This window comes from Venturia canescens, chromosome 4 (genome assembly GCF_019457755.1).
Source record: "Venturia canescens isolate UGA chromosome 4, ASM1945775v1, whole genome shotgun sequence".
Classification (NCBI taxonomy): Eukaryota; Metazoa; Arthropoda; class Insecta; order Hymenoptera; family Ichneumonidae; genus Venturia; species Venturia canescens.
Genome location: NC_057424.1, coordinates 22,776,947 through 22,789,098, shown reverse-complemented (window position 1 = coordinate 22,789,098; position 12,152 = coordinate 22,776,947). Strand labels below are relative to the sequence as shown.

General features: G+C 43.5%; 1 protein-coding gene and 1 long non-coding RNA gene across 2 annotated transcripts; one reads left to right on the top strand and one right to left on the bottom strand.

Moving 5' to 3' along the window:
• Nucleotides 1-502: 502 nt before the first annotated feature.
• Nucleotides 503-6,493, bottom strand: LOC122408728 (zinc finger protein 2-like). Its single transcript, XM_043415710.1, has 3 exons — nucleotides 3,152-6,493; nucleotides 2,888-3,047; nucleotides 503-2,644 (listed from the first exon to the last, which is right to left on the bottom strand). Exons 1-3 carry the CDS (start codon nucleotides 4,528-4,530, stop codon nucleotides 1,931-1,933), a joined length of 2,253 nt encoding a protein of 750 aa, XP_043271645.1. The 5' UTR covers nucleotides 4,531-6,493; the 3' UTR covers nucleotides 503-1,930.
• LOC122408730 (uncharacterized) lies at nucleotides 5,749-10,362 on the top strand. The gene is made up of 2 exons (XR_006260521.1): nucleotides 5,749-5,856; nucleotides 10,060-10,362. It is a non-coding gene; the product is annotated as an uncharacterized lncRNA (long non-coding RNA).
• The last annotated feature ends 1,790 nt before the right edge of the window (nucleotides 10,363-12,152 follow it).

Here is a 12,152-nt window from a genome sequence, read left to right as displayed (position 1 = left end):
CTAATAACCCAGACAATCAATAAGGAACTTCCTGAAACTAAGCGTTTACAATTTTTTCCTCGAGCAAAAAGCGAAAAAGAGGTAAACCGGCGCAAAACTGATAAACAAAAATGATTTCTCGCTCTTTGTTTATTCAATATGTATTTTTTCTTATAAATTCATTATCCTACGAATTAATTTGTTACGTTGAAAAAGAAACAGAGTAGAATGAATCACTAACGGTTTAGATTCGTCAAATATTGAAACACAAGAACAAAAAATGGCGCATTTGTTACTAAATCATAAAATAAAAACAAAACGAGTTCACTGGTATAACGAAATGAATAAGAAACAAAAGGAACCGATATATATATATGTATATATAGACATATGTATACGTAATTAATATATATTCATTAAATTTATCTTTTTTCAATAAGGCAACTAATTTGTTGTGGTTTAGTACTCCATTTTACATCTAATATTTCCTAAATTAAATGATATATAATTTATATATAAAGTATATGTAAAACACTAATATATGGTTATTTTTATTTTTTTCTTGTTACAAGCCTTACATAATTAGAATATAATATATGTATAATTTGTATATATACTCTTGTAATAAAAGGGGAGAGCGGCGAGGTTGGTGGAGGCGATTGGACTTTTCGGTTAAGGACGGGATAATAGTGTAAGGGGGTGGTGGGAGGGTCGGGGGGGGGGGGGGGATGAAATGGGTTCAAGGAATAGGGGAAAGGAAAACTGATTACTCCGATAGTTGATTCTAGAGAATAATAAATATAACTAATGTGTAAAATGTGTATGCGTGTTGGGTGTGTAATTTTGTTGTTCGTTTTCATATTTTCCATTATTTTCAACATTTTTCTCTGCGTGTGTAAAAGGGAGGGAGGGCGATCGTGTATTTAGCGCGTTAAAGTTCGTCGTGTAACGGCGTTGAAGTGTTATCGGGGGTGCGTTTACACGAGGAAGAATGAGCGAAAAGCGACTTTTCGTTCGTTAAATTATTGGCACGATTCGAAAAAAGCTCAATACCATTGAAACTTTTGCAGAAACGTAGACGCTTTTTTTTTTTTTAATGGAGAGTGGTATGGCCGAATGAAAAAAAATTACTCCGTCATTCGACGTTTAATTACTCATCTTTTATCGCAAGATTTGTTTAAACTCGTCTTTATTTCATATAAATTCGAGACACCAGAAACATCGGGCAATTTCGTGTAAAAAGATCGTTGGTCGTGAAAAATTATATGATTTTAAAATTCGTCGATTACGGTGATAAGTACGATGGAAAAAAATACTTTGATATCCAACTTTTTGCCATGGGGAGCTCGTCTACGGGCCGTTATATTGACACACGTGTACCATTTATTCACTGATTAAAATATTGCGAACGTCTCCCGATGCTGGGCGATTCATGTAAATCCAATATCTCAAAGCTGTATTTTTTTAATGACTTTTGCTTTTCTTCCAAGTGTAATGCCCTTCGAGTTGTTCGAATGCTTAACAACATCTCTCTCTCTCTCTCTCTCTCTCTCTCTCTCTCTCTCTCTCTCTCTGCATATCGAGCGTCTAATTTTTCAAATTATTCGAACTTATTTAGCAGATTTGTTCCGTTACTTCTATTTAAAAAGATCGAAACAAAGTATTAACACAACTTCGTAGAAAAAATGACTACGATGTCGAAAAAGATAAATTTCACTGCATTCAAACATCGTGTACTCCAATACCGTTTTCGCAGGTATGTGCATGTTTGTTTGTTTGTTTCCGTGTATGTTCGTCCGTATGTGTGTTAGTACAAGAGAAGTGCGTGCAGAGGGTTGCAGCGGGGTGCGCTTTCGGGGATGCTATCATAACGGGGATTATCGTCGACACGATTCTCGCCTCGTCGATCGTCCCTCATTTCGTTTTTTATATCAACGTCATCACCACCGTTTCACATGGTGACGTTCAACTGTATTGCTTTTGTGTCCACCGAGCACGCTTGTTGTTGTTGTTGTTGTTGTTGTTGTTGCTGTTGTTGTTGTTGCTGCTGTTGTTGTTGCTGCTGCTGCTGCTGTTGTTGCTGCACTTGCTGCTGTACTTGTTGCTGTACCTGTTGTTGCACCTGCTGTTGTATCGCTTGCAGCTGTATCGATTTAGTATCAACCGTGCACGTTTGTTGTTGCTGCTGCGCTTGCTGCTGTTGCGTCTGTTGATGAACTTGCTGCTGTTGCGCCTGTTGTACCTGAGCCTGTTGCTGTTGCTGCTGCGCTTGCTGAGTACTCCCTTGCGCCACCTGCTGCTGCACTTGTTGTTGTTGTTGTTGTTGCTGCTGCTGCTGTGCCTGCTGCGCGGCCGCCTGGGCCGCTTGTCTCTGCTGTTGACGCAATATACTCGGCGGTGGATCCATGTGTTGACGTTGATGCAACAACAAATGGTTCTTCTGAAAGAACGCTTTGCCACACTTGTCGCATACGTGCGATCTAATATGGCAACTTCCGTCCGTGTGTCTTCTCTGGTGCTGCGACAAACCGTGCTTCTGGGCAAAACCACGTCCGCAATCCGGACAGAGATGTGGCTTCGGCTTCGGTCCCGAACATACCGGTGGCGATGTCTGCGTGGCTCCGTGCATGTGACTCACGCCCGGCGTTCCAATCGGTCCGTTCATCTGGACAAATAAAAATATAATAATTTACAATTTCTCGCTTTTAAGTATTAAAGATAATCTTCGAGTTTTGACGATTCGAGCAAATGTCATCAACTGGTACGGACAACGTGCGTCTCAGTCGATGGGTTTTTATTATGGAAAATTCTAACGAAGGGAAAGATAATCGTTGAATCGGAGTGTTTACACGCGAGTGGATACAAACGAAAAGAGAGAAAGGAGTGACAAATAAATAAAAGTTTGTACCTGATGCGTTCCAGTAGCGTTTGGCGTTAAAAAGTGGCCTGGTGTTTGTTGGAAGGCCGCAGCCAATCCGCAAAGGTCGGTAACGAGAGTACGATCACCGGAGTGTAGCCTCAGATGCAAAGTTAGGGCCTCTCGATTAGAGAAATCCAAACCACATTCCCTGAAAACAGAAAATCATGAGATTAAGTATCATCGTATAATTTGGGTTGTAAAGAAGAAAGAGATAAAGGTACTGAGAGGTACTGAGAAAGAGGGTTAACAGACCTGCACGTGAGACATTTCTCGTCCGAGTTGGTATTGTTGTTGTGTATCTTGGAGTGAGCCACGAGGTCAACCTTACGAGGGAAAGCCTCGCCGCAGACGGTACAGGCGAACGGTGTTTCACCGGTATGAAGACGCATGTGAGCGAGGAGGGTTCTCTTCTGAAGGAACTCCTTGCCGCACGCGGTACAAGAATGCGGTACACGTCCGTGGAGACGTCCATGATTAACCAGTTCGAATTTCCTCTGGAAAGTAGCACCGCAATCGTGGCAAACGAAAGGATGTAAGCTACCGTGGAAGCGCGAATGCATGGTGAGATGATCTTTCTGGGAGAAGGACTCGCCGCACTCTTCACAAACAAAAGGTCTTTCGCCGGAGTGAAATTTACTATGTGTTACAAGATGACGCTTAAGGGGAAACGCACGTCCGCACTCTTGACAAACGAAGGGTCTCTCGCGCGTATGCACACGCGTGTGCGTAACCAAGTGATGCTTGAGGGTAAATGATTTTTTGCATTCGCGACACTGATAAGGTCTCTCCGCACTGTGAAGCAACAGATGAGTGTGTAGACAGTGTTTGTGAGCAAACGTTTTGCCGCAGTGTACGCAAATGTGGGGACGTTCACCGGTGTGTACCCTCGCGTGGGTAGTAAGATGATGCTTCAGTAGGAAAGACTTGCCGCATTCGGAGCAGGAGTAAGGTCTTTCCTTGGGTACTCGCACCTGGCTGCCCATGTCCTGCTGTTGTTTCGCCTTAGTCTCGATCTGAGCGGTGTTGACATGGGTGAGGACGTGGCCAAAGTGGGTGCTTCCGTCGCTCTGGCCGGTAGTCACGTTGTTGGTATTTGTCTGATTGGATGCAGCAGCCGCTCTCTTCATGAGTATCTCGTTGCACTCTTCGGCTGTGAGCTGCAAAGGTCCAAGAGGTGTCATAAAGTGTTTGCTCATGGCGTGTTTGTCGGCGGTTGTAAATACAAGCGCGTTTGAAAATAGCGACGGGGGAGGAGTAGGATGCGCCGCGTCGCAGTTGCAGCCTCCCTTGTCGCAGGTCAAAGAAAAAACGTCGTGATGCTTCTTGATTCTCACGTGGGATTGATTGTGAGCTACCGCGGTGTGTCCGTGGTGAGTAGCGGTTGTAGTCTGTTGACAGCTCTCGTTCATAGCAAACATGGGCCTGCGTGGGGTTGCGCTTATAGCCACCTTAGCCGGTTTGATATCCACTTGAATCTTCTGACTTGAGCCCTGATCCTGGTTGTTGTTCACAGCGTAATTAATGTTGGTCGCTAAATCAGCCTGAGCGTTTTCTCTGGTCTCGGTTCCGGGGCCTCCGAAGGACCACGCGTAACCGAAACCAGTGCCCGCATTGCCGGGCGTCGTGCACATATTTGTCAGGGTCGTTATAGAACCCTCTTCGCTGTTGACAGTCGTCGTTGTATCGCCCTGCAACGACGACTCCTCCGTATTCAATTCGGACGCCGAGACCGTACCGCGTTCGCTCTGACTAGCTTCGGTACTAGTGCTCGGTGCCAAATTTACGGTCAGTGCGTCATCCTCCTCCGTACCGATAGACTCGACAACGACAAAATCGTCAGCGTGAAATATCTTGACGGTCTCCAAACCGAGGTACTCGTCACACTCCAGTATCTCGGCTTTCGTGTACTGGGATGGAGCAATTTTTGACTATTATCATGTTACACACCGACGTTAAATCGGTGTGCTTCTCCGCTATGTCGTTAGATTTTTATCGCCCCACAACTTTATACCAAACACTCTTTCTATTTCCCGTATTCAACGACGTATCGTTGAACGTCCCCGTGATATTCGATAAATCGCGGTTAACCCTGCAACGATCTCGAGCGTGGGCGAGAGAGGGAGAGAGTGAGAAAGAGACCGCGCACGCTGGCTACCGTCAGAGCGAGAGAGAGGCGCGAGTAAGACGCGCCGCGTTTGGCGGGATCTTGAGCTTTGTTTGTTCTCTCGCTCCGGGTATACAATGGATATACACAATTCTGTGTCGGCTCTCCTCGAGAAAAATATAATATATACTCGTGGAGATCACTGCTGCGGTAAGCCTGCACTTCTCGTACCAGGTTGAGGACTTGCGTATACACACGTACACACACTCACACACGCGCGCGCTCCCGTACCACATATATCGAAGAACGTATCAGAGTTTTTGCGAAAGTGATCCCGCGCAAGATCGATGAATATATATATATATATACACAGATATCTACATGTATATATACATGGGTCTATAATTATATATATATATTATATATATATATGATTCGTCGTCGATGAGTACGTCCAGGAAGCAGTTGGCTTAGTTTTGGTCCCCGGAAAACTTACCGAAGACACAGAGACGTCGGGGATACGAAACTCTCCCCTCCCCTTCAGACTCGCACTCTCGCACGCCCTGTATAAAATCTTTTTCACCGCGTTATGTATGCATATATATATACATACATACACATACGCGCGCACCCATATACGTATATACGTGCAATTTACGGACCGCGTTTTTTTTTTCAGAGTATATTTGCCACTCGCTGAACGCGCGCGACTGAAAAGAAAGGTAGAAAAAAAAAGCTACGGCAGGTCGCCGTTCGTCCGAACAAATTTTTTCTCAGTATATGTGTATGGTTCACTGTGTCTCTCGAAACGCGGCGGCGGCGGCGGCGGCAGCGACGACGACGACACGAACGCGTGAGCTCTCGTCTATGTATCCTCTCGCTCTTTTCTTCACGTACACACCGATAAAGCCTTGCTCCGTCTCTCACTCGGTCTATCTTTCCTCTTCGTCTTTTTATCTCTTTCTCTCTTGCTCTCACAACCTCTTTCCGTCTTTCTTTCTCCCGTTGATCCGCGGCGTCTGTACGGCCGAGAGGACAATTCTTTCTACCTCCCGTTTTCACGTCACTCTGCCGATCTCTCGACTCTTTTATTCCGCTTAACCCGACGGTCAAAACTCTTCGTAAACTCACGTTAACCAACAATCCCGCACCCGCGATAATCATTTATTTTACACAATTGCATATTTTACATGTCCATACAAAATAGCCTCATATATCGGCCATTTTATTTGTAAACTACCGAAAACCAATGTTGCCAATGCACCCACACTTTTGGAGGGAGCAACGCCACGGTCAACAGCGTCATCGAGCTCTCGTGTAATGGCAGCACTGGTGTCCCGCCGACGCGAGATTTCTTCCGCCATATTTGAATACCCGCACCGTCGTATACCAAACCAGCATCGCCGTCATTGAACCTATATCTCTAAAAAAAAAAATTTCTCTTCCCTTCCTATTTCGAATCTGATACTACTCAGATTGCTGAACATTCCTTTGGATTAGCGAAATCTTATGTCCAAGTTGCACACGTTTACCGAATGTTATTATTCAATATGACTCTGAATAGCGTAAAACGTGATATGGAAAAAATAATCCAAAGGAACTCTAAAAAATCTAGCTTATTGCGTCTTTGCACAGATAACTAATAATTTAACGATCAATTATCCAGGGACGTACCTACCGACTCACCGCGCGAGGAGGGTCCCCCCTCTTTCATCGCTTTGTTCTACGGTGATCCCGCGGTCCTGTGACCGTCGCTTATTTCTAACCTGCTTTATCGTACTTCAAGAACTCGTCAAAATCGAATTTTGAATAATAGTCATTGAACACTAGGAGTAAAAGGATTTTTCAAAATTATTAATAAATACAGCTGGGATAGAATGCACCAGAGTACACTAAATCAATTACGAAATCAAAATAGTAAACAAAAAAATTAACATATTTTCCAGCTTAATGAATCTGTCATCAATTTCGAAATTTGATGAAAATGTATAATATAGAAGATCCATAGCGGACGATGATTTTCAGGAGTATCGTGTCGCTCGTTTATCGTTTATTCTGAAAATGGAGGTTATAGGAGTGCGCAAACGAGTGAGGCGCCTGGAGGGGGGCGGGCGATGCAGCATCGAGATCTGGAGGCCTCTAGGTATGAGCGAACCGAAACAGCTCATCGCTCGGTTGGTCATAGCGTCGACTCAGCAACTGATAAGCAGCTACCCGCGTTCGTTTTCCTCCCTCGTTAATGGCATAAAGCCACACGGTATAAAGCTTCTATAATCCTCCGTGCTGTGTCCCTTACCTTCGAGTCTCTTTATTTGGCAAAAAGCCAACGAGCGTGTCAGAACTTACGATCACTTTTTTACGCGTTACCAACTTTTTTAACCTTTTTTTTCAACGGTGCGTCGCTTAGTCCACGGCGCCAGCATCGTGTCTCAATTCTAATTACGTACCTGAAACGTCAACTTTTGCACCGCTAATTTCACATGCGAATATAGCAATTTTTCAGTCGGACAATTATTATTACATTTTCCGTAAACAATTCCTTGAGCCAACATTCATTTTTCATAAGTATTTCATCAGCACAATCGCGATAAGAAACATTGCGAATTATGGTTTTCTTTTTATTTAATAAGCCCATAAACCGTACATTCACACATAAAAAACGATGGTATCAATACCGATGAGATCTGACTCACACAAAGGTTAACCTCAACCACGCCAGCGGGCGCTCGCGTCAATGTTACTTTTCATTACTGAAAAATTCAACAGATGCAAGTATATAGCTATAAAATGGCCGTATGGTCACTTATGAATAAAATAAAGTCCTCCTGCAGCAGCTAGATGACATTTTATGCGTACAAATTAACGGTTTTCATCGCAGTAATCGGTTGATTTAATTTTTAGATTTTAATAGACGCAGATAGAGTGGGAAAGCTTTGCATATCGTCAGTACGACTCTGGAATATCGACGAAGAGAAAGAAAAATCGAAATACCATACGCGGGTCGGAAAAAGTCATATACACGCCCATTGCGATTCTTCGAACTAAAATACTGTCTTAATTTATATACAAACGCGAATTTTAATTATTCAGTACACGCAGTAAAAAAAGTGACAAATATTGTGGCGCCATTTACATCGATGTGGCCTCGAGCCTTTAGAGTGAGAATTATAATTTTCAAGAGAATCGAGAAAGAATTTATAATAAACGGTAAATTATCGAATTGTCTACGTGCCTCAGTATTAAAGTTCCATCCTTTCTTGAGAAAACTTTTATGCCAATGTTTGCTAATCTCGTCGAAGGATTTTCGTGAATCGTTCAAAATCGAGTCATTGCGAGGAGTGATCTATTTTACAGGATTCCTCGTGAATGCTCCAAGTTCAAACATTGGGTCCCGTTCACTGTTTACACACGATTCTTGTAATAATATTCAACCATATTTTCCAACGCGAATGTTTTTCATTTGCCTTGGTGCAGAAAGTTGCGAGTCGTATTGACAAAACCCATCGAAAAGGACTCGTTTTCTCCCCATTCGTCGCAATGACTCCCGAATTTGAGTATTTTGAATTTCGGCCAATATGAAACTTTTTCCCTAGCAATAAATGTATTTCCTGTGATTGGAACGATCGGATTATTAGTAACTTTGACAGAGCTTCAATTTATAAAACGAAAGGGCTAAGTCGGCTCTTGATGTCGACTGGATAGATTTAACGCCGACTGTTTCTATTGAGAGCCTCTCGGTTCAAGAAGGAGTGAGAATGGGGAGTTGGAGAGCTCGTTGCGGAGTGGCAGCACTATATTCACGCTGTCGCGGTGGTTCAGCCGCCTATTTCGTGCCCTCGAGGGCTCGCGGTAACATTTTTTCGGTTTCTTTCGAACGCTTACAAAAATGGGATGGAAGCAAAATCGCGTATTACGGTATACTGAATATACAAAAGAGAAGATTGCGAAATACGCCGAGACCTCGAACAGCAAATACACAAACTAAGGCGTGTAGCGGATTAATACTTACCTCAAATCCGCCATAACTTCGACCAATGCGTTTGGGTGCCCATTATTTATTTACCAATGGAAACCGCTCGAGTACGATGCACGCGTGTATTCTAACCTCAATTCTCAGTGCTCCCTAATAAATAGTGCAAAAATTCGATCGCATCGTCGGATAATTAAAATTTTGACTTCCCACTGTTATCCTCTCTGGAATATAGCAGATAAAATATTGTGTTTCCGATGATAGTTTAAACGACTCATTTCGAGGAAATTAGACTTTTGTAAAATGATAAAAGTGCGCGTCTTAGCAGGCTGGACCTACGTAAAAACATCTCGATATCGGCGTGTGACACAGAGAATTTCTCTGAGAATTTTCGAGAGCTGTGCTCTCCACACGGTGCGCGTTGTCTCGTTATATATCCAATATAAATCGTCTCCGTTGAAGAGATATATAACGTTCTCGTACCACTTAACGACTTGGTACCTGAACCTGATGCTTCGCCCCACCCGTTCCGCGTTAAAGTCTCTCACCCTCGCTCGTGCCTCACTTCCGTCTCGCTCCTTCGCATTCTCTCTTGATCTTCTCTCAACAAAACCCCGCACGCCCTCGCTCTTATCGCCTCGGGATATTTCTTGTTCCTTCTCATCCTCGCTCGTTCGTTCCCTCTTAAACGCTCGCTAATTAGCATGCCCCGGCATTCCTTCCTCAGTCTTCGTCGAGGCGTGAGCTGACTGAAAGTTCCCTCTCTCTCTCGCTCAGCCATCGTACATAAGAGCGTTCGGCACAATACCACATGCAACGTATCGGTGAAGATAGTCTCGCATATACGTAAGAAAGCAGTACGCGCCTCTGTCACGGACACGCCGGCACAAAGCGCTTCGAATTTCCTTGTTTTAAGAATAAGCCAATCGCATTTTTCTCTACGTCCGACTCACGCGAGCAAAATATCGTGCACTCACTATTTCCTCGCGCCGTTGTGCTTTTACTGATTTTTCATTCCTCTCGATGTTATCTTCGCGTTTGCAACGAGCTTAGCAATAATTTATTTATTTTTTTTTAATTTTACAGGTCAATTGTTCATGGAACCGCAACGGTCATTCTGCTTGGTTCTTCGAATTGGGGATTCTGTAGCTCGGCAGGTCGAACGGCGGATCGGTGAGAAAATGACCTGCAGGGATGGCAGCTGGACGTCGGTCCTTTTCGATCGGTTTTACGCCTCGACGTTTCGCCGTTCCTGGGCGGCGGTGTGAATGACGAACTTCAACAAAAGAATTAACTCCGCATTGATCTCTTGCCCGATTAGCTCTCGATGCCGAGCTCATTATCCGACGAATTGTCACGAGCCAAATATACGTTTGGGATAAAATGTGACGATGCTTCCTATTTTGTTACGCTTCAATCGACGTTTTTAAGGAGTTTCGAGGGGACTAGCTACGATTGTCCAATTATTGGTCTATGCGAGGAGCTTATCAACTTTTTCATCGACGAATGAGACGAGTTTCTCACTCGCGTCGAGCGCGAATTTCGTGGATACGGTGCGTCGCTCGGAAAGAATAAATAAAAAAAAAACCGAAAGTTTGCCGGGGCTCGTCGGAGCCGCGAAGAAAATGAATTTTCGGATTTTCTCGTCCAAGGATGAAATCGACGAGAAGAAAATATGTTCCCCTCCTTCAAAGAGGCTCATCCGGTAACGAGTTAGTCGAAAGAAAAATTATTGCGACCAGCAGTCGGTCCAAGTCTGGCAACGTCGCGACCTCGTAACCTGTGCTGTCTGTACAGCTGTTATATTGCCACAATTTTTCACGCGCGTTCATGTCATAATCGGTGCTCAAAAACGTTTGGCATAATTAAAACATGGCAGAAACGTCAAAAAAAACAAGTTTTTCTCATTTACATCAATATTTTCTCACCCGCGCTTCATATTTTATTGCAAGTCCCTAGTTTGAGGTGCGTGGATCAGAAAACGTAGTATTCGGTTTGAAAAAGCGCGCGGTGTTGCGACGTTGCCATCGTGAAAGTAACGCATGGGCGAACCTCCCAATAAACGCCAGTTTTCGGGAAAAAAAATCATTAATTGCGAACTTTATAAGTACTGAATGGATTTCACGAAGCTGTAAACATATTCTTCGGATATTTTTCTATCACTTATGGAAGTTTACGAAGACGAGAAAACCACTGAATCCGTAAGAGACCGTTGAGGAAGTTGGGGCCGTACAGTCATTTTTTTACCCAAAAGTTATGACCTGTACCTTTCAAAAGTTAGGCCAGTTTACAGTTTGGCATTGTTGCGTACACTTTAAAGAAGAGTTGGGGAAAAAAAAGACGAAAAACTGGCGAAAGCTCAGTCGAAAACACGGACGGTGACGATCCTAGTCTCAAAAAATTGCACGGGAAACAGATTATTATTAATATAATCTCAGCAAATCTCCTAATAAATCTGAAAAAAATTGACATTACTCAGCAAACCTTGCTCATGTTGCCCAAAAAATTTCATATTTTTAGCATCATTTTTAAGGGAGATATCACTTAATGTGTCTTGACTTGGCCCAAATTGTTATTGATTTTTCTCAGCAACGACGCTCCTAAACTTTCTGACAGTTTAACTGATTTTTTTACACTTTATAAGATGCAATCGGTTTAAAAGCGATGACACCATTTTCATTCTAATGCCTCAGCTTCCTTAAGAATATGGCGCTGAGTCGACTAACCGCACTTGGAATTTTCGAAAGTGAAATTCTTTGATACAGTTTGATCGATTGAAAAAAGGCTCCGTCAGCTTGCCCAGGACGATGGCAAAAATCGGCTGACAGAGCCTTTTTTAATCGGCCAAACTGTGTCAAAGAATTTCGATTTAGAAATTCGCAGTTATCTCTCTCGCACTCACGAACAGAGTATCCTCAAGCCTTGAAATTTGGAGAGTACATTTATTCATTACTCATAACTGTATTCGATTTTTTTTTCGTAGTAAATCGTTGAGAGAGGCAAACTCGAGGTGGCTCGCGACTCGCGTAAACATTGGCACACCGGTTGATGAGAGAGCAGCGTTCATTTAATGACTGGAATGAATCAACGAGAGATATGAGAAGGAGCAGGGCGAAGGGGAGAAAGCAGCAAGAGATAGACGCGGGCAGTGTCGACGGTGGTGTACGGTATAGGCGCTC